The sequence below is a fragment of the Lonchura striata genome, chromosome Z, assembly GCF_050655825.1.
Source record: "Lonchura striata isolate lonStrDom1 chromosome Z, ASM5065582v1, whole genome shotgun sequence".
Lineage (NCBI taxonomy): Eukaryota > Metazoa > Chordata > Aves > Passeriformes > Estrildidae > Lonchura > Lonchura striata.
Genome location: NC_140740.1, coordinates 534,330 through 555,997, shown reverse-complemented (window position 1 = coordinate 555,997; position 21,668 = coordinate 534,330). Strand labels below are relative to the sequence as shown.

At 48.3% G+C, this 21,668-nt stretch overlaps 2 protein-coding genes across 4 annotated transcripts; one reads left to right on the top strand and one right to left on the bottom strand.

Annotated features, from left to right (window-relative positions):
- Positions 1–967: 967 nt before the first annotated feature.
- Positions 968–4,763, bottom strand: AK6 (adenylate kinase 6). The gene is made up of 5 exons (XM_021551828.4): positions 4,692–4,763; positions 3,907–3,999; positions 3,226–3,284; positions 1,852–1,997; positions 968–1,771 (listed from the first exon to the last, which is right to left on the bottom strand). Exons 1-5 carry the CDS (start codon positions 4,717–4,719, stop codon positions 1,582–1,584), a joined length of 516 nt encoding a protein of 171 aa, XP_021407503.1. The 5' UTR covers positions 4,720–4,763; the 3' UTR covers positions 968–1,581.
- Positions 4,764–4,891: 128 nt separating this feature from the next.
- RAD17 (RAD17 checkpoint clamp loader component) lies at positions 4,892–21,214 on the top strand. 3 transcript variants are annotated; one of them, XM_021551861.4, is made up of 16 exons: positions 4,892–5,316; positions 8,680–8,919; positions 9,428–9,511; positions 10,235–10,391; positions 10,871–11,007; positions 12,074–12,126; positions 12,218–12,343; positions 12,431–12,500; positions 13,119–13,227; positions 15,206–15,403; positions 15,816–15,901; positions 16,150–16,296; positions 16,706–16,852; positions 17,580–17,700; positions 18,913–18,970; positions 20,257–21,214. In XM_021551861.4, the coding sequence occupies exons 1-16, from the start codon at positions 5,284–5,286 to the stop codon at positions 20,438–20,440; spliced, it is 1,950 nt and encodes a 649-aa protein (XP_021407536.3). In that variant the 5' UTR covers positions 4,892–5,283; the 3' UTR covers positions 20,441–21,214. The 3 variants fall into 3 exon arrangements, with proteins under 3 accessions (XP_021407536.3, XP_085422516.1, XP_085422517.1); XM_085566390.1 differs by having other exon boundaries at positions 18,854–18,970; positions 20,257–20,393; XM_085566391.1 differs by lacking the exon at positions 8,680–8,919.
- The last annotated feature ends 454 nt before the right edge of the window (positions 21,215–21,668 follow it).

Here is a 21,668-nt window from a genome sequence, read left to right as displayed (position 1 = left end):
GTGTGTTTACTGTGTGTGGGATTGTTCCCAAATCCACACTATGCCTTCCAGGTGATTACAGAGCCCTGTTATCCATACAAGTACTGAACACCCAAAATGCAAACACATATTCATCATTTTGGTACATCCCATTCCCTGCTATGCTAATAATTCCAAAAGCCATTCAGCATGCATGGTTTGTCCCTTGAAATGGGTCGGTGTCCCTTCCATGGGGAGGGGTCCCAAAATGAGGAAGTCAATGAAGTCTTCCTCGTTCTACCTTTTCAATGCCAATCTGACAAATGAACTCTTGGTAGAATTCCCATTCCTTGTCTTCAGTTGATTTCAGAACAGAGGAGGCCACAATTGTCTTATGTTCCTAAAAGCTCTTTGTCAGTTTGTGTATTCTTCATTATCAACCCAACTTAACATTGTGCTGACAAGCAATCAATTATTAGTTAACTCCTAACTTCATCAAGGTCTACTCATTTATTTTAATTAACTCTAGTAAGGCTTATCTCTAACTAAAATCTTAGCTCTTCTAAAATCTGTAAATTCCTTAAAGTTTATGTTTCAACCACATTTCTGTTACAGCATCGCTCTGCAAGTGTCACCAAAAAAAAAACCCAATAGCAAATTTGGAATAAAAAATAAAGCTGTAAATATCTAACGACACTCCTCATGACAGCATTTTGCAAAGAAGTTGTTTTGCTACCCAAACTCATGCAGCTGAAGGGTTTATAAGCAAGCACTTCCTACAGAAGCCGTCACAAGGCTTTCCTTGCAGGGGATTTCTTGAGGAAAGTTTCCTCTCCCTGGTGCAGCCCTGCCCCTGGGGCCCCAGCTCTTGCAGCAGCCACGAAAGATCCCTGCTCCACCCGCAGCACACTCGGATCCTGCAGGTCTGTCCTCACAAGGGGTGCATATTCTGGGTAATCCTGCTCTGATGTGTGCATCCGTGACGGGGACAGCAGATGGGCAACACAGAAAAAAAGCAAAAACTTTATTGTTCAGCACCCCAGACCAGTCCTCACACAGCCCGTGTTTCCTTACACATTAAGCAATCTCCAAAGTTACATGCAATCACTTAAAAATAACTCTCACATCACCTCTTTTCCCTCCAAAGCAAAGGACCCACCTCACCCTGTTCCAATCCTCTCACTCTGCATTATCCTCACGTGCCCAAGGCCACTGTGGAGCACAGCAGGTTTTAGTCCCACAGCTCAGCATCAAACCAACTCCTTTCCAGGACACTGTTCCAGACTCTGGAAATCAAAAGTGCCTCAACTGCCATGGTTTTTTTTCTACAGTTTTCTCACAGGGAATTTATGGTTTGGTCTAAAGAATTCTCAGTTATGGAGCACAGCTCCTGCTGCTCAGGACAGCCGCCTCATTTTTATCCTTGCAGACACTTGTTTCAGTTCTGTTGCCTCTGGGGTGTGTTACAAATCCTCACAACCTGGCTACTCTGAAACTCCTTCTACTTCCCAGCCAGGTACAGCAAAGTTCATGTTCATTTACAACACAGGAATTATGAATATCATTTACTACTCCCTGCCTCCCTCCCAAGCAGAGATCCAGCAGTTACTGTTTCACCAGCAGTCAGTTGTTGTCCTTCATCCACTGCTCAATCCATTGCATAATCTGATCCAAATTTCTCTCCAGGTCCTCTGGGGTGTTGCTGGGTAGCTGGTGTACAATTTCCTTTTTGTACGACAGCACAGCTTCCTCATACAGAGTCTGAAAAATTTCGCACTGAATGTTGTCCTGCAGCTTCTTGCCCGTGTAGCCCCTGGAGAAGGAGCACGAGAGACAGCGTGAGGTGCAGAGCGAGGCTCAGGAGGAGATTTTGGGGGAATTCCCGGGGCACACCTGCTCTCCAGCCGCTGGTACAGACAGGAGTTGTCTGTGCGCAGCACGAACACGATGTGGAACCAGCGCTCGGGGAAGAAGTCACAGCCGTGGTAATCCACAATCACCCCTCCCTCGCTCATCCGGGCCTCCAGCTCATCCACCACCTGCCAGAGAGACACACAGGGGCTCACCTGGGGCTGCTCAGACCCACAGGGGCTCACCTGCACTGCTCAGACACACAGGGGCTCACCTGCACTGCTCAGACACACAGGGGCTCACCTGGGGCTGCTCAGACCCACAGGGGCTCACCTGGGGCTGCTCAGACACACGGGGACTCACCTGCACTGCTCAGACCCACAGGGGCTCACCTGGGGCTGCTCAGACACACAGGGGGCTCACCTGGGGCTGCTCAGACACACAGGGGCTCACCTGCACTGCTCAGACACACAGGGGCTCACCTGCACTGCACACACACACACACACAGGGGGCTCACCTGCACTGCTCAGACCCACAGGGGCTCACCTGCACTGCTCAGACACACAGGGGGCTCACCTGCACTGCTCAGACCCACGGGGGCTCACCTGGGGCTGCTCAGACCCACGGGGGCTCACCTGGGGCTGCTCAGACCCACGGGGGCTCACCTGGGGCTGCTCAGACACATAGAGGGACTCACCTGGGGCTGCTCAGACACACAGGGGGCTCACCTGGGGCTGCTCAGACACACAGGGGCTCACCTGGGGCTGCTCAGACCCACAGGGGCTCACCTGCACTGCTCAGACACATAGACGGACTCACCTGGGGCTGCTCAGACACACAGGGGCTCACCTGCACTGCTCAGACACATAGACGGACTCACCTGGGGCTGCTCAGACACACAGGGGCTCACCTGGGGCTGCTCAGACACACAGGGACTCACCTGGGGCTGCTCAGACACATAGAGGGACTCACCTGGGGCTGCTCAGACACATAGAGGGACTCACCTGGGTCTGCTCAGACACATAGAGGGACTCACCTGGGGCTGCTCAGACACATAGAGGGACTCACCTGGGTCTGCTCAGACACACAGGGGCTCACCTGGGGCTGCTCAGACACATAGAGGGACTCACCTGGGGCTGCTCAGACACACAGGGGCTCACCTGGGGCTGCTCAGACACACAGGGGCTCACCTGCACTGCACACACACACGGGGGGCTCACCTGCACTGCTCAGACACATAGAGGGACTCACCTGGGGCTGCTCAGACACACAGGGGCTCACCTGCACTGCACACACACACACAGGGGACTCACCTGCACTGCTCAGACACACAGGGGCTCACCTGCACTGCTCAGACACAGCGGGGCTGGTGCAGCTCACAGCCCCAGCAGAGTGGGGCCCCGGGGTGCACTTACCCTGTCCTCATCCAGGATGGGGCAGTTGTACTCCTCGTCGAAGCCCTCGTAGAGCTCTCCTGCAGCACAGGGAATTCCCAGCGTTTGTTGGCTACCACGATTAATTCACATTGCTGGTTTTGTCTCAGCAGATTGCAGGCAAAAGGCCAATCTTGGGGCAGGGAACACTTTGTTCAAAAAGCCACATGAGGGTGAGTTTGTTATTTATTACCTAGCACCACGAGTGCTGCTGCAGACATGCCTGCAGAAGTTAATTAATTTAATTCACAGAACCACAGGTGTGTTTGGGCTGGAAGGGACCTCAGAGCCCACCCCTGCCATGGCAGGGACCCCTCCCACTGTCCCAGTGTTCCAGCTCAGTGTCCAGCCTGGCCTTGGGCACTGCCAGGGATCCATGGCAGCCCAGCTGCTCTGGCAATTCCAGCCCAGCCAGGAATTCCTCATTCCCAGTATCCCACCCAGCCCTGCCCTGGGGCACTGGGAGCCATTCCCTGCGTCCTGTCCCTCCATCCCAGTCCCCAGTCCCTCTGCCGCTCTCCTGGAGCCCCCCAGGCCCTGGCAGAGCTCTGAGCCCCCCAGAGCCTTCCCCAGAGCCCAGCTGTCCCGAGAGGCGTGCAGAGGCTCCCAGTGCCCCAGGCAGCCCCGCAGAGCCGCGTCCCCGTGGCTGCTGTGACACTCCACCTTCCTTGGCCAGGTCCCCCACGTTGACGTAGCTCAGCCCAGCTCTGGAGGCCAGCTCCTTTCCCAGCGTGGTTTTCCCGACTCCCGGCGTGCCTGGGGAGCAAACCCACAGCCAGGGCTAAGGGGAGAGCCTGCGGGTCCCCTCCAACAGCCCAGGGTGAGCTGGAGCCCTCTGACAGCCCACTTCGGACAGGTCATGGGATGAAAAGGGGAAAGCTGCAGGGCGAGGAGAAGCAGTCGAGGGCAGTGAGGCAGAGAACAGGCAGAGAACTCAGCAGCGTGCAGAACGGCACTCACACCGTGAGGGGTCCCAGGAACATCCCACCCACTCCAAACGCCCAGCTGAAACGGAGCAGCCGCGCGTTCTCACGAAGGAGCGGCAGAACCGCCCCGGGCTGCGACCCCACACCCCGGCCAGCCTGCTGTCCCACGGCTTAACCACTGCGGGCTGCGGTGGGGCCGGGACGGGACCCCAGATCCCCCCGGGCCAGGACCCGCACCCGGAATCACCCCGGGCCGGCATCCCAGGCTGGGACCCCAGCCCCCAGTGAGCCCAAGACTGCGCCCCACAGCTCCCCGGGCCGCGATGGGGCCGGACCGCGACCCCAAATCCCCCCGGGCTGGGACCCCCGCGCCACAAACCCCCCCGGGCTGGGACCCCGAATCCCCCCGGGCCGGGTCCCCAGGCCTGCACCCCACAGCTCCCCTGGCCACGATGGGGCCGGGTCCCAGACCCCGAATCCCCCCGGGCCGGGCCGGGCCGGGCCCGCTGTCCCGGCGCTCACCGGTGATGAGCACGTTGGGCCGCCGCATGGCCACCGGAGACACGCGGGGCCTGCGCCGCCGCCGCGCGCGCCGATGGCGTCACCGCTACGCGCCGATGGCGTCACCGCTGCGCGCCGATGACGTCACCGCTACGCGCCGGCCGAGCGCCAGGACCCCGGGCGTGTGTGGGAACCGCGGCCCACCGGGAGCGAAGCACCGGGAGCGCCGGGAGCACCGGGAGCTCCGGGAGGGGAGCCACCAGGAGCTACCGGCAGCGGAGCACCGGGAGCACCGGGAGCACCGGGAGCCACCGGGAGCTCCGGGAGCCGCCAGGAGCCACCGGCAGCGGAGCACCGGGAGCACCGTGAGCGCCGGGAACCACCGGGAGCCACCGGGAGCTCCGGGAGCCACCAGGAGCTACCGGCAGCGGAGCACCGGAGCACCGGGAGCACCGGGAGCTCCGGGAGCCGCCAGGAGCCACCGGCAGCGGAGCACCGGGAGCACCGTGAGCGCCGGGAACCACCGGGAGCCACCGGGAGCTCCGGGAGCCGCCAGGAGCCACCGGCAGCGGAGCACCGGGAGCGCCGGGACGGAGCGCTGCCCCGGCCGAGGATGTCCGGGAGCGGCCCGGGACGGCCGGCGGAGGTGGGTGCGGGCACGGGGCTCTCCCGCGGAGCTCCGTGCTGGCCCCGGTTTTCGCTGGCAGGGAGGTTCGTTCGGTGTGGCTGCGTGCGGCACGGACGCGCCCGTTCTCGGGGGTGAAACCGGGCGGTGACGGTGCCGGGGCCGCTGCTCCGCCGTGGGCACCGAGCCAGCGCCAGGCTTGGCCGAGGGGCTCAGGAGAGACCCCCAAAACCTCCCGCAAACCGAGAGACCCCCAAAACCGCTCCCAAAACCTCCCGCAAAGCCCCGGCTCTGCCCGCCCCGCCGAGAGGGCTCTGGTGCGGCTGGCAGCGGTCCCTGCCCGGGGCTGGTCAGGGGACGGGACGGTGCACAGATCCGCTGAGCCTCACACGGCCTCGCGCTGCTGCTGTCGGGCACCAGATGAGCTCACAGAAACTTTTCTAAACAGAGAAAGAGCCAGCTGTATTCCAACATCTGGTGTTTATACAATTCCATAGGTGACCGTGGATTGGAGGATGGAGTTCCACCACTCCAACCACACTGGTCCAAAGATCAATCAGTCATTCCTCTCCACCCACAGAGAAATATGTAAACTATTCTATTTATACACGAAATTCTGTGGGAACTCTGACTCTCAAATATGTAAACATTATCAGAAGGCTAAAGATGTTCCATGACTTTAGAAAACTTTTTTTAAAAGTTTAGGAAAAAAAACTTTAAAAAAAGCTTTAAACTTTAAAACTTTCAAAACACCTATAAAAGAAAACTAAACACCTTTAAAAATCAGGGCAATATCGTCCTGCAGCACTGGGGCAGCCAGACAGATATTTGGTGATGATGAGATAGAGAGGTCTGAGCCAGAATTATCCCAGGCACTCCAGCCACTGCTGGAGTGAGCTGCAGCTGAGATGTGAACGTGCTTTTTTGTGCAGTGGGAAGGTGAAGGAAAGGCTGGGCTTCTTCCTCAGACTCAGTATGAGGAAGCTGTGCTGTCCTACAAAAAGGAAATTGTACACCAGCAACACTCCAGAGGACCTGGAGAGAAATTTGGATCAGATTATGCAATGGATTGAGCAGTGGATGAAGGACAGCAACTGAGTACTGGTGAAGCAGTAACTGCTGGATCTCTGCTTGGGAGGGAGGCAGGGAGTAGTAAATGATATTCATAATTCCTGTGTTGTAAATGAACATGAACTTTGCTGTACCTGGCTGGGGAGTAGCCAGGTTGTGAGGATTTGTAACACACCCTGGAGGCAACAGAACTGAAACAAGTGTCTGGAAGGATAAAAACTGAGGATTCTTTAGACTAAACCATGAATTCCCTGTGAGAAAACTGTACAACAGTGGCAGTTGAGTTGTTTTCCATCCATAATGGTTGTGTGACTCTTAGAGTTGAGGTGGTTGTGTGGCGGAACAGGGCAGAGGCTGATGTCAGTGCTCAGCCTGGAGCTCTGGCCTTGAGATCATCATCCCCCTGCAGGAGGAGTCCCCACACACCCAGAAGGGAACGTCAGGAGCTGTTAAAGTGTCGGGTTTTAAAGTTTGGGATGCTGAAATCTGGGATGGGCTTGTTCTCATCTGAAGTGCTGCCCTGTCGGTCAGATGTGCCCAGGCTGGGCCAGCTCAGCAGCTCTGCAGAAGCTCTCAGAGGTGTCCCTTGTTCCTTTCTCTGGGGATCTTCCAGCTTCAGCTCCCTCTGAGGCTGTTGAACTTTGGGATGGAGGAGTCAGGCTGGTTTCAGCATTATTCACCCCAAAAGCAGCATGCCCCCCACCCTTTAATTTCCCACTGGGGCTTGGCAGCCAGAGGCTTGCTGGAGCGGTTTGGGCCCACTGCAGGCAGAGCCTCCTGCTGCAGGCAGCTCTCGGTGCCCTGTGTGCCAGCACTGTGCTGGTTTAGGGTTTCACAGCCCTTTTAGGCTGCCGTGTCTGTGTGTCACTTGTGTCACTGGTAGCGTGGGGCTACCATACCGAGGGGCTGCCCCTGTGGTGGTCTGGGGCTGAGTCTGCTGCCCGGGCCCAGGGCGTAAATATAAATAATGAATTTATTCCTCCAGTGCAGACCCAAATCCAGTGCTGCCAGCACTGCTCCTTGTCCTGGCACAGGCTCTGCTTCAGCCTGAGCTGCCCAGAGCAGCACACTGCCCGATTTTACTGCGCTGCCTCAGGAACTTCCTCTGCCAAACGTTCCTATTTGTCATTTATGCACAAATGGCCACATTGTAAATAGTTTTTAAAAATGGGGGGAAAGTGCCACACACTGAAGACTACACAGAGACAGTGTGAACATTACCATCATATAACAGTGGTCTGAGTAAGCTGCTATTTCATCATTTTTTAATTCTTTGGGTTGGATATGCATTTGTGGAGTTCTCAACCTGTTCCGATTTGCCCTTTTGCTGGAGAATACTCCTGGAGGTGATACAGAACCCCAGAGCAGTTGTAGTTTTCCTATTACAGAACCCCAGAGCAGTTGTGGATTTCCCATCACAGAACCCCAGAGCAGTTGTGGTTTTTCCATCACAGAACCCCAGAAGAGCCCCTGAGCAGTTCAGGTGTAGTTTTTCCATCACAGAGCCCCAGAGCAGTTCAGTTGTAGTTTTCCATCACAGAACCCCAGAGCAGTTGTAGTTTTTCCATCACAAAACCCCAGAGCAATTGTAGTTTTTCCATCACAGAGCCCCAGAGCAGTTCAGTTGTGTTTTTTCCATCACAGAACCCCAGAGCAGTTGTAGTTTTTCCATCACAAAACCCCAGAAGAGCCCCAGAGCAGTTCAGGTGTAGTTTTCCATCACAGAACCCCAGAGCAATTGTAGTTTTCCTATTACAGAGCCCCAGAGCAGTTGTGGATTTCCCATCACAGAACCCCAGAGCAGTTGTGGTTTTTCCATCACAGAACCCCAGAAGAGCCCCAGAGCAGTTCAGGTGTCGTTTTTCCATCACAGAACCCCAGAACAGTTCAGTTTTAGTTTTCCATCACAGAACCCCAGAGCAATTGTAGTTTTTCCATCACAGAGCCCCAGAGCAGTTCAGTTGTAGTTTTCCATCACAGAACCCCAGAGAAGTTGTAGTTTTTCCATCACAAAACTCCAGAGCAATTGTAGTTTTTCCATCACAGAGCCCCAGAGCAGTTCAGTTGTGTTTTTTCCATCACAGAGCCCCAGAGCAGTTCAGTTGGAAGGACAAATCCCACCCAGTGCCCCCCTGCCACGGCAGGGACCCGTCCCACTGTCCCGGTGTCCAGCCCAGCGTCCAGCCCGGCCCCGGGCGCTGCCAGGGGTCCCAGGGCAGCGTGCACCTGACGAGCGTGTCCCGTTCCCAGGGATGGTGTGCCCAGCTGCGGGAAGCAGGCGCTGCACTCCTGCCCACAGCTCTGTCTCTGCAGGTGGCGGAGTGGCTGGCACGGCCGTTCGATGACTTCTTCGGGACCGCCGGCCTCGGCCCCTGCGCCGTGAGGCCGCTGAGAGGCGGCTCTGGCAGGAGCCGGGGGCAGAAGCAGAGAGCCCCGAGCCCTGTGGCAGAGAAGAGCAGAGCCGCAGCTGCTCCCAGGAAAAGAGCCACGCCCGGCCGGAGCCGGGCCCGGGAGGAGCTGCCATGGGTGGAGAGACACCGACCTGAAACGCAGGTGTGAGAGCTGCTGGCGTCGCGGGTCGTGTGTGCGTCTGTGCACAGCCTCTCATGAAGCACGGGGCTCTGCTTATTAAACAGCACTCCTCTTGAAACTCTGAAACCTCTCACTGAATTCCACACAGATCTGATATTCCAGGCACTGGGGAAACCCAGACATGCGGGATTTGCAGAAGTTACAATAGAGTAAAAAAAGCAAAAAGGACTGGCTCCAGCAACAGCCATGAAGTACCCTGACACAGAAAATATTGTAGCATATCCACTTGAAGAATAATAAATAGCTCATTATTTCCTGACTGCAAAGAATGGAAAACTGATTGATTGAGGAAACGGGATGAGATGATCATCCTTAACTGTGGCATTGCTTCTGCAGAGCACACACATAACTGCAACTCACACCAACATGTCTGGTGATCTTTTATCCAGCACTTATTGTGCTCTTTAAGTTCATCATTGGAAACCAAGAGTTTAATATGTAACTTCCATGTATTTTAACCCTGTTTCAGAATGACCTTGCTGTGCAAAAGAAGAAGATTGAGGAAGTTGAAACCTGGTTAAAAACACACATATTTCAGAGGCAGCCAAAGCAGGTAAACTTGCTAAAGTCTGTAGCTGGAGGCATTAAACCGTACAAACAAGCTGCATGGAATTTCAAGTTCAGAGAGAAGCCTCAGCTGAGGGAGATAGTGACTGTGTGTCTTGTGCATTGTAGAAGATACTCTAAGAGCAGGTTAGAGCTTGTACATTTATTTTGGGCTTATGCTGCTAAGAGGTGAATTCTGGTTTTGCTCAGAAATAACTGTTTTCTGGCATCCAGTCGTAAATCACACCTCTTCAGTAAGTGCCTAAAGCTGCATTTTACCTCTGCCAGGTTAATTTTTAAGTGTTGTGACAACTTTCCAGTTCCACTGGGCTGGTGTAAGGATGGTGAGGATGTTTTTAATCTCAGTGTTGATAAGAGGCATTCTTAAACACAAATTGCCAGCCCTGCCTGGTGTTTTCCAGAGCTGGTTCTTCAGGTGGGTATCTGTTGTGTTGGCAGTGACATGGCAGTGGCTAAGTAAAGTCATGGCAGTGACTTTACTTACCAGAGGCATTAGGAGCAGAGTAAGGCTTTCAGAGTCCTGGCCTGTTCTCTCTGTCCGAGTACTTAGCAGGTGAATTAACAGCACAAAATGTGTGACTGGGGTTTCACTGGGAGAGAGCATCATTGCCAGAGAAACTGCAGGAAAAGTTCAGCCAGTATCCATCCTTAGCCAGCTGTCAGTCTTTATTTATCACAGCTGTGGTTATGTTTTGTTTCTTTGTGTCAGGGTGGCCCTATCTTGCTGCTGACTGGCCCTCCTGGCTGTGGAAAAACTGCAACTCTCCAAATTCTGGCCAGAGATCTTGGCCTTCAGGTGCAAGAATGGACCAATCCACTCTCTTTAGACTTCACAAAGGAAGACTTGAAAAGCATGTTTGGCCATGGTAAGTGTGCTGGGGATTTTTCTTTTTATCTCTTTCTTTCCCCTTCCAGTTGCTTTTGTGGGTTTTCTATCTTGTACTTTTGCTTCATTTCTGTCACTTGTGAAATCAGATCCACATTCATGTAAGTCTATTCCTTAGTGTTTAGCAAGGATCCTTCTGTTGCTTTTATCTGGAAAGGGATTTAGGTTTTTTTACAGTGTTTAGTCAAAAATAACTGACAATTCAAATCAGTACAGAGAGCTCTGTAATAGCCTGGGTATAATTTGAACCAAATAAATGAAAACAGGTCAGTGTCTTTGTCTGGGTCCTCAGTTGAATTACACCCCTTTAAAAATTCTCCTGTGTTTGTCACGTTTGCCAAAGGGCTTGTTCAGTGCTGCTGTCAGAAAATAGCACGGGTGGGTATTAGTTCATGTGGGTACTTATATTTTGCTTGGTATAATATAGAATACATATTTTTAATTAGTTTTCTTTTTCAGACTCAAATTCTCATACGTTTCCGAGTCAGGCCCAAGCAGCTCTCTTTCAAGATTTTCTATTAAGAGCAAATAAGTATAACAAACTTCAGATGCTTGGGGAGTCCTCAGAAAATGATAAAAAGCTTATTCTTATTGAAGTAAGTGAAAACTTGTGAAATGTTGTCTTTCAAACAGTACCTTTTGTTGCAATATTGGAATGATGAGATTGGCAAATGAGATCTTCATTAGTTTTTGTGTCTCTGCAGCAGTCTAGAGCCATGTCCTACCTGTAGTTAGTTTTGCCACAGAAGCAAGTAGTCAGGCAGAAATAGGAGGCTGGTTTGGGCACAGAAATACATAACAGAGTATCAAAAAGCAGGTCAATATTGAGAAGTCATTCCCACATTTCTGGATGATTTAATCTCCAGAAATACATGTGTGTATAAACAAGAAGAGTGGAAAACACACCACTATTCCTGTTATTCAATGATGCACGAAAGCATAGGGGACACATGAGAATGAACACAAGCAGGAGCAGTTGAAATTTAGCACTTTCTCCCTGGTTTTACACAGGTGGTGTTGTTTAGGGCATGGGTGTGGACTGAGAGTTTGTGAGCAGGTACAGGACAAGGCTGTATTTGTACTTGTGTAGAAGTGTGTTTCAATAGCAATTTCTTTCTGAACTTTGCAGTTCTTTTCCCCAAGAGAAATTCTAGAAATTGGTAGTGAGGTTATCTGTAAACTTTCAAGACCAAAACATACAGAATTTCTGGCAGGGAAATGTGATGTGCCATGGAATTTAGGAAGCAGATTCTCATGAGACTTATCTTTAAAATAAAGTCACCTTCCTGTGCAGGTCCTGTGACACCCCACATGGGTGTCCTGCCCTTTCCCCAAGGGAGCTGCTTCCTGGAGTGTTTGTGCTCCGGGTGAGACTCTTGTTCACAGGCAGTGTGATCACCCAAGGCTGTGTCTTAGGAAACTGAGACAGCGAGAAAACATTTATTTGTAGATGATCCTTTCCCTTAATGAGACACACTGTGCTCTCTGGGTTTGTGTCCCCCTGCTGCTCCTCTGTCCAGGGTCTGCTGTGTTCAAGTGTAGCTGGCAGCAAGCAAGCCAGCAGTTAAAAATTCGTGGCAGTGCAGTGTGCCATGACAGTCAGTCTGTGGAGGAGAGGGTTTACATCCGAGTGTCGTGACAGCAGCTCTTTGTTTTGGACAGGACATTCCCAACCAGTTCTACCGGGATCCTGGCAGCCTACATGAAATCCTCAGGTCAGTGGCAAATAAATTGTTAATTATGAGCTTTGGCGGCTTACCAAGCTGGAGTTTGATATTCATCACGTTTTGTTGTTCTGCTCTGCAGGAGTTTTGTTCGTAGGAGTAGGTGCCCCCTGGTCTTTATAATCTCAGATAACTTCAGTGGAGACAGCAACCAGAGGTCACTGTTCCCCGCTGAAATTGTAGAGGAGTTGTGTATATTCAATATTAGGTGAGATGTTCTACCTCAATAAAACATGGTTCAAATAACTGAGAGGTTAGAAACTAATGAATTTTTTTTTTTAATGGACTTCAACAGTTTCAAGCCTGTTGCACCAACCAATATGATGAAAGTTCTTACTCGAATAGCTGCAGCAGAAGCCAGTATGGTAAGTCAAAGCTCATAACTTCTGTGCAAGGCTAGAACTATATAAAAATATTTTGATTTTGTTACTGTATTTGATCTTTGATAGCAGAGCTCCACACCTCCTCAAAGGAAAAAGTGTTTTCCCCAGGGCAACAGAAAGCAAGGAATAAGCTAGACAGATACCTTCTTTTTAAGAATTAGTTTCTCTTGATCTGTGGTCCAAGTCTACAATGTTGCTTCTGAAAATTACTCCACTTATTACCGTAAATATATAAGTGAAACAAATAATAGGAAGAGATGTAATCTTTCATGTATCCAGCAAGGCCAGAAGAGGTCATGAACCTGAATCTTGTATTGCTCCTGAACTGTTTTGATTACAAGCAATATCATATGGAGTGACACCTTGCAAAGAGTTATGTGCATTTTTCTCTTTAATATTGTTACATAACTCGTGACAGTGTACCTGAAAAAGTTAAATTTTTAAAGTTCATAGTATTCTGTGGTTTGAGCGCATGGTGGATGCTCATGTGTTTGTTCATGGTGTGTGTCAGAGGTGGGCTCTCACCTCTTTTTTCTGTTCTTCTATTGCTTTGAATATTGCTGTTTTTCCTGTTTGTTCTATTGCTGTTTTTCCTTGTAGAACAGAGAGAATTACGCCCCCGATAGAACTTCTCTGGAGTTGCTTTGCAGAGGTTGTTCAGGTGACATAAGAAGTGCAATAAACAGCCTTCAGTTTTCCTCTACGAAAGGTACAAATAGCAGTTTTGTTAGGTGAAGTGATATTTTGACCATTTCTGCTGAAAACATGTTCTGTTCACAGCTGCAGCACAGGTGGGTGAGTTGCAAAATGTTCTGGACACGCTTCTGTGGAGCAGGAACAAACACAGGGTGTGTGGGGGCGTGAGTGGGGCTCACCCCTTGCATGCTGGGCTTAAACCATGACACATGTGCATGTGCTGATGTATTTTGACAAAATACCCTCTTTTCTTCCTGGTACCTTTGCTATTTGTGTTTGCTGTTCAGAGTTTCTATGATGCAGCCTTAGCTTGAAAGGGATACTTTCATTGCTTGGTTTTTGCATTTCCCAAACTTATTTTATGAGCATTTGACAAGTCAGCAGTTGTTAAGGATCCAGTATATGTGAGTTGCATTTTTCAAAGCAGTCCTCTGGCATGTGTTGTTCATTGTCAGGACTGTGAAATGCTGGCATTACTTACATTAAACTTGTGCCTAAGGAAACAGACTCAGCAACTGTCTTCTGCTGTATGTGGTAGAGTTAGTAATGGTATTGCTTCTATCACACATTCTTCTTCTCCCATTTGCTTTGCAAATAGCAAATGTGCTCATGGAATACAAGATTAAAGGTAGTTTACAGCCCATTTTTTAAGAGGGGTGTTTACTTTGAGTTTTAGGGTATATTGAAATTAGCTGGGCAGTATTAGTTGTGTTACACAAGGCAGAGAGTAAAGTTTCTAAATTTAACTTGGAGATGTTGCAGGTCAATTATTTTGCTGATGTCTTCAGGTGTACCAGGCTTGGATTGTTCTGTGTGAATCGGAAAAAACAGAGGATTGCACTCATTAGTATGAGTGAATATTATTAGATTGATGTTATCTGAGAAAAGCATGCAGTATCTCACTGCTGGACACATCCTCCAGAAAATCTAAACAATGTTAACATAACCAGTTTGTGTAATTTTTAATAAGTTACCATGGAAATGTAAAGCCATGATAGTTAGAGCTGGGGAGAAAAGAAAGGCGTATGGCTTCAGAGCTTTGGTGTGGGACTGCTGGAGTCACAGCACACTGAGCATTCTCCTCTCACATTTTCCCTGACACTGAGAGGTGTTTGAGCAGAACATGTGTAGTTGTGCAGGTATTTCAGTGAGGTGAGTGACTGGCAGCCAGGGATGCTGTGCAAGTCTGGGAGATACCCCATCTCCTTGCTGGTCTCCTGAGCACCCAGCAACTTTTAAAATTATGTAAGGGGTGTTTCTTCATGTGTCTGTCTATGTAAGCACCATTGATACATTCATTTTGTAACACTATGAATGGGTAAAATGGATCCATGGTAACTGTGGGAGAAAAGAAAAATAAATACCTAAAGGATAATTTGTCTTAGCTCAGTAATGAACATTCATATGTCACAAAATGAAATTGTGGGTGAAATTTTTCAAGTTTATTAACTTAGAGTAGAATAAGGGTTTTATTTCATGAAGCTCAGAACTTTGTGTAAGACAGTAGGCAGTTGGTAAAATCACCTAAATCAAAGGTTATCTTTGCCACTTTGTATTTCAGGGAGGTTATTGTACAGATAATGCCAGTAGAAGACAAAATTGAAAAAAACATTCAGGCTTATCCCTTCTAGTTCTGATACATTCCCCACTTGACCATGTTTGGAATTTCACATTTTTAAAGCACAAGTACAAATATATGCAAATTATATTTCAGTTACATCCTGTTTACTTGTCAAAGACAGCTGTTTATTGTTCAAAAAGTGCTTGGTACCTGAGCTGTGGCTAAAGGGACAGAAGTGGAATTAAGGTAATGAATTATGCTAATTTAGCTGACTGGGCTGTGTTCCTAATAAATGAGTTTTCTCATAGTGCTTCCATTTATATAGCCTGTTCTGTTCCCTTTATTACACAGAACATCAGCAATAGCATTATAAAAAACTTCTGCAGAATCATGTACTCTGTCTTGATTTTATTTTTTATTTTATTAATAGGCTGCTCATTGGAGAAAGAATTTTGGTCAAAGAAGAAGAAGAAGTGCTCCACAATAAAATGTGAGGAAGCAGGAGTATCCAAAGTGAGAAAGAAAAGTAAATGTGATACCTCAGAAGACCAGGAGATGCAAGCTATTGGTGGCAAGGATGCATCCATTTTTCTTTTCCATGCTCTGGGGAAGATTATTTATTGCAAAAGTAAGAAAACTTTGACTTATCAGTGGGGAAATCATGTTAGCTGCTACTAGTGGAGTTGCTAAAGTAAGGCTTTGGATGGGCTCTGTCTGGGCTGTTTGGTCAGTAACAACAGCATAAAATCAGGGTCCCTCAGGCCACTGGCTGTGCACATTTTGGTAGTAATTCCCAATACTGGCTCCAAAACCAGCTGAGGAGAAGTGGTGAGGTGAGGGAATAGAGCAGTTATTTTATTAGATTTGTTATATGAAGCTTAATGTAATTAATTGTGTGTTGGTGACTGTGTTATATTGACTATAATAATTAAGTGCCTGTGCCTGTCCCAGAGCTCTCTGGGAATGGAAAATGCTATCATTTAGCTGCTGGTGGAGCTGACAGTAGAACATAAAGGCTGAAGTTGTGCAATCCTTTCCAGGAGAAGCAGTGTCAGAAGCAGAGTGCCCTCAGCTGCCTGCTCACCTGTCCAGACACCACCGGGACACGTTGCTCATTCAGCCTGAGGTACTCCTGCAGCTGGGCCCCAAGGGGTTGGTGCAAATCCTCCAGCACCTGGGTTTGCTCCTGTCTCAGCTGGTGTGCCTTCAGTCTGAGCTAGGGAATCGCTCCTCTGGGGCAAACCAGCTCGTGTGCTTAGGCATTGCTGCACAGGCCTCGTGTTCCAGCTCCCTGACCTGGCTGTGTCACAGCTGTTTTTACAAGGATCCTTTCCTTATCCACCTGTAAAGTCCTAATTTGCTTCTTCCTAACAGGAAATCGTGGAGAAATCACATATGTCTGGAAGCATGTTCAATCTGTACCTTCACCAGAACTATGTGGACTTTTTTTCTGATATAGATGATGTAGTGAAAGCCAGTGAATATTTGAGCACTGCTGACGTCCTTTGTAGTAACTGGAGCGTAAGTGTCATCTTTTTATAGGCACACCCTTGTCTTTAAGTACTTTTACATTGAGCTTCTCAACTTTTCACTGTTTTTTAAAGTTTGCTACAGTCTTAGAGTGTGAGGGATTTGAATTGTAAATGAGTGCTGAAGTACATCAGCTGTAGAAGAGATGCAGAGCCATTGTTTTGCCCAGCTTCTGTCAGCATTTTGTTACAATGGGTTGTAGTTTTTGTAGAATACCAAGTATTTTTGAGTAGAATATGTTTGTACTAAGAAGGAATCAAGCTGTTTATTTTTGCTTAGCTGCTCTGAACATGAGTTGTACATTTAAAATGCTGTGCATGCTGTGTCAGTGCAGTCACTGTGTGTGTTTCAGTGCAGGTGAGCTGCCTGGAGCTCACCCAGGGCCCCGTTTCTCTCTCAGGCACGGCTGGTGATGGAGAGCTACGGTGCCTCTGTGGCTACCCGAGGGGTCATCCACTCCAACACCTCCAGAGCCTTTGCCCACCAGCAGGGGGGCATGGGCTTCCGACCCTTACACAAACCCCAGTGGTTTTTGATCAATAAAAAGGTAAATCCTTGTCTTTGCTTTTTCTTAATTCCTTTTCCCCTCAGGTAGTATATTCCTTTTCCCCTATTGAGTAGCATAGCTCAAATTTGATAGCAATGCTAAACTTGTCAAAGACCCTATTTTGAGATAGTCTGGTTCTATAAAGCACTTGCTAAAAGAGCAGTTTGCATCACTCCTTTAATGTGAAAATAAATTGGAGGCCACTGACAAAGTCTGATGCTTGTGTCCCGGGAGAGCCTGAATCCTAAATTAACAGGGAGACAACTGGAGTTGAAGTACTGTTAATATTTCTAGAACTCAGTCTGGTTTTGTGCCATCTGAAGCACATTGAAGCACTGTTGTATAAGTGTAAGAAATGTCTGCTGTTATGGTTTATGTGTTTATTAGAAATAGCTTGTTCAGGTGACACTGCAGGTCTGGGCAATTTTTACATTTGAACTAACAAGTTGGCAAGAAGCATTGGCCTGGGTGGGCTGGGAATTCTGTAAAAAATGAATTTTTTTTTTTTTTATTTTAATGCCCAGTAAAAGGCAAAGATGAGGGATTCTACCATTTTTAAGTTTGGCATGTTAGCTGCTTACATTCTCTTAATCTGGCCTCATTTTTCAGTAGCAAGTAGGAGGAAAGTCTGTGTTGTGGTTATGGTACAGAACATGGTACAGAACATCTACATTCTTAATGTTTTACCAGGTTTTTCACTTGTATTTCTCCCCCCAAACTGTTACAGTATCAGGAAAATTGCATTGCTGCAAAATCTCTGTTTTCAAGCTTCTGTTTACCACCTGAGTGCCTTCAGACAGAGCTGCTGCCTTACCTTGCTATGCTAGCAAACCCAATGAGAAACCAAGGTAAGATGGGTCAGGGTAACTCTTCATCTTGGACTCTTCTTGCAGTTGAAACACACTGACAAATTTAATAAGCCAAAAGGCCATAAATGTTTATGCTTTTGCCTCAGCATAAAACATTCTCCTGGCAAATGTTATGTGGGTGATGCCCAAAGATGCTTCCAGTACCACAGCGAAAATTAAAGCTGCCCTGGTAGGCTGGTCAAACTGTAGTGAATGAGGTGCTCTCTGGACTTAGAGCTTTTATTATATTTGCTGGAGGATTTGATGAGAAGAGCTTTGTGCACCTAGTAGCCAATATTGACTAGATCTCCATTGCTTACTGAGGCCTTTCTGAGGACAGAAGACAAAGAACTCTGCACGATTCAATGGGAATCAAGCAAAACCTGCTCATTGTGCCTGTAAACATAGTTTATATTTACTTCTTCTCCTGGTCTACACAGTCATGCATGGTTTGATTGGTAGCTCTGCTTTGTCCATGAGGCAAGCACACATCTTTTCTTAATCTAAGTGGTAGAAGCTGTCAGTGTCATTTTACTTGGGGTGACACCCCTATGTCTGTCAGTAACTTTTCTGCCTCTTCTTTCTTCTTGCAACATCAGCTTTTTTATCCACAAAGGTTAGGCTGGTTCATTTCATGCATGTCCATTTTCCTGTAATTATGATCCTACACCTTTCCAGTAAGAGCAACACCCTTACAACAACTCAAAAAGTCTTTCACAGATAAAAGAAGAAAAATTCCAGTTTGCAGTGGATTAAAAAAAAAAGTTAAATCTGAGACAATCCATTAGCAAATGGATTATCTCAGTTCTTGCAGAAAAATTTACTTTGCATGGTACATAGTGCAAAAATTAGTACTTAGAGAGCTGGGTCACTTGTGCTGTTGTTAATTGTTTCTAATAAAAAGCATCATGTCTTAACTAAGGCCTTGACATCAGGATGAGTGAATTTTGTAGGTCGTGGGGTAACAGTTCCACATGATAAATACACAGGGGATGAACGTCAGGGATTTGGAATTTTGTGTGTAGACCATCTGTAAATATGTTGTGGTAAACTAACAATTTGGGGGGAAAAGTTACACACACGGTGTTTTGGTATCTAAAACATTTCAAATATTTACAGGAATACTCAGCTAAGGTCATTGTTTATTTTCTAGTTCAGCTGTCTGTTCATTATGATCTACCTAATACGATACTGGTGGCTCTTTGTTCTCAGCTCAGATTGCTTTTATCCAAGACGTGGGGAGGCTGCCACTGAAAAGACATTTTGGGAGGTAAGCTGAACTTCTGCCTGTAGTTAAAACGTGAGACTGTGTCATATGTGAAGGGGAGAACCCTGTGATGGCATAAGTCTGTGATGTAACAAAGACAAGGTATTTTTAAAGGTCTGTTTAATCTGGACTTAGATAGCTGCACTGGTGTAATCTTGTGGAAGTTTTGCCCGTAAGGCTACTCAGAGTAAACCTTGTGCAGAATGCACGGTTTCTCGTCAGGCTAGAGCTGCTGACTGCTGAAAACCCAGGTGTTTCCCTGTGGGCTGCAGTGGCTCCTCACGGGCTGCGTGTGCAGCCTCAGAGTGACCTGGCACGAGCAGCTCTGCTGTGGCTCCTTGGAGCCCTCTGGGTCAGAGACTTCGCTGACCCCAGCAGAGCCCCAGTTACACTGCTAGGGCTGTGATCCTCTGGAATTTAAAGTGTTTTAATTGCTGTGTTTCTAGCAAAGAATCAAGTTCACAGCTGCAGTGAGACAAATTGTCATCTCCTAGCTAGGGCATAGTTTACTGAGGCATCTGGCAGAGCACCTCCTACTTGTCCCTGGTGTTGCTGCTGACTTTGTGAATTTCCAAGGTGTATTTCCAAGAACCACCCTGTTTCCCAGCAGTTGTATTAAAAGCCATTTTGGTTGTTAGGGAGATAGAAAAGTGTCCCTAAGGGGTGCATTTCTTTGTAATCCCCCTGGTCTGTGCCACAAGGTGTGAAATTCCTCACATTAATCATAACTTCCTTGTGCCTTTTAAGTTTCCCTGCAGCATACCTGTGGTTAGTTACATTTTGTATCTGCATCAATAAGTTGGCTGGGTGTCACAGTGTCTGATCCTGCTGAAAGCACTGCCATCCTTCTCCATCTGTTCAGTGTGCAGGAACCGTAGTGTCACCCTGATTTTTAAGATTTTCTAAAGCCTTCTGAGTTTACATTCTGTTAGAAAACTTTTCCACATATTTTCTATAAACAATATATTGTTTTGCATTTCTTCGTGGTGGTGGAAGAAGTTAATATACTAGTAGTTTGTCCAGTGTCTTTAAAGAAGTAGCCTATTCACTCTCCAACCCACTGTCACCTTTAGAACAATATAAAAGTTAAAGTCAAAAAAATACACCTTCTTCTTTACCTTGCAAATAGCAAGTAGCTCGCACCATACTTTCACATATCCCATAACGACACCGTAGTGCAGAGAAATGTGGGTGTTTGCTGCCCGGGGGTGCTGCTGGGGCACCGGGTGTGTTCCTGCAGTGCTCCGGGAGGCTGTGCCGTGCTCAGCGTGCCGCCCTGCTGCCTGCAGGCTGCAGCTGGAGGCTCTGGACGACCGCGACCCCGGGCTGCCCGAGCTCCACGCCGACCCCGAGGGGCTCCCCTGCAGCCAGTCCAGCGGGAGCGACCTGCCCGGCAGCCAGCCGCAGCCCGTGGCGGCGCAGGCGCTCCTGGAGGAGGAGGAATTGCGGATCGAGGAGTACGACAGCGACTGAGCGAGCCCTGTGCCCGGGGAGCTCCGCGGCCGGGCACCGAGAGCCCCGCGCCCCGCAGCGCCAGCCCCGCTCCGCCTTCCCGCCTCTCCCGAGCCGCGGCAGCGAGAGAAATAGAGGCTGAAATCCGTCTGAAGGACGCTAGGGACGGTCAGCGGTGTCGCTCTGAAATTATCTGTGTTTTTACGCGTTTTAATATACGTTGCGATTGTGCAGCGCGTTTCCCGAGTACAGATTCCGTGAGCTGCCAGCATTTGGAGGGTTCGTTCAAATTCACGTTTCCAAAAAAATGCCCTTCTGGAAAGAAGAGGCTGAAATTTATACCTGAAACGTCACCGTACTGGTGATGTAAAGAAAACCTCTACTGTATTCATACTGTTTTGTACTCTGTCTTACAGAAGACATAAATAAGATCTTCGTGTCTTTGTAAGGGGAACAAATGTTGTACCATGGATTATTTTGTATTCCTCTTGGAAAAAAATTTTCATAACTTTTAGAGGAGGAAAAAACAGCAATTAAGCAGAAGTTGTACTTTGTAGGAAGATAAATGTGCAGTTTTTCTCCTTGACTTGCAGTTGTGCTGGGGGAAACAATGATCCTGTGTTTGGCAACTGACACATGATCGGGTGCTGTGGTTAGTGATACCAGCAGAGAGGAAAAACAGCTTTGTGTGATGCTCGTTGGCATTTCTGTATTGCTTACAGCCAGTTTGGTGAGAGAAAACATGTGTTTATCCGCCCTCACCTTGGATTAATGCAATTAAAGAGTCTGTACCCATCCTCTCTCAAGGGACAAGTGTTGTCTTTTCATCTGCAGCTACTGCTTAATTTTGAAGGGAGAAATTTCACTCCTAAGGCTAAAATTCTGTTACAGCTATACTCATTACAGCAAATCAGACTGTCTTTGTCTGTTCATGACCAGTAACCCTTTTTTTTCCTCATCAGGGTTAGGATGGGCTGTTCCTGGGGTGCCTCCAGCACAAGTAACAACCAGGCCTAAAATACTGATTTTTATCTTGAAGCACACCCCCACCCTCTTTTATTGTATTTTTTCAGCTTTCTTTACAGTAGCACCAGGTACCTGCAGCTGCTGTGCTGGCCTTTTCCTTGTTAGGGCAGAATGTTGTTTTGATTTTTTAAAAGTGTTAAGTTTTTTATAGTTCTTTTGAAAGTTTTTAAAGTTTTCATAAAACTTCTTTAGCCTTCTGATAATGTTTACATATTTCTGTTGG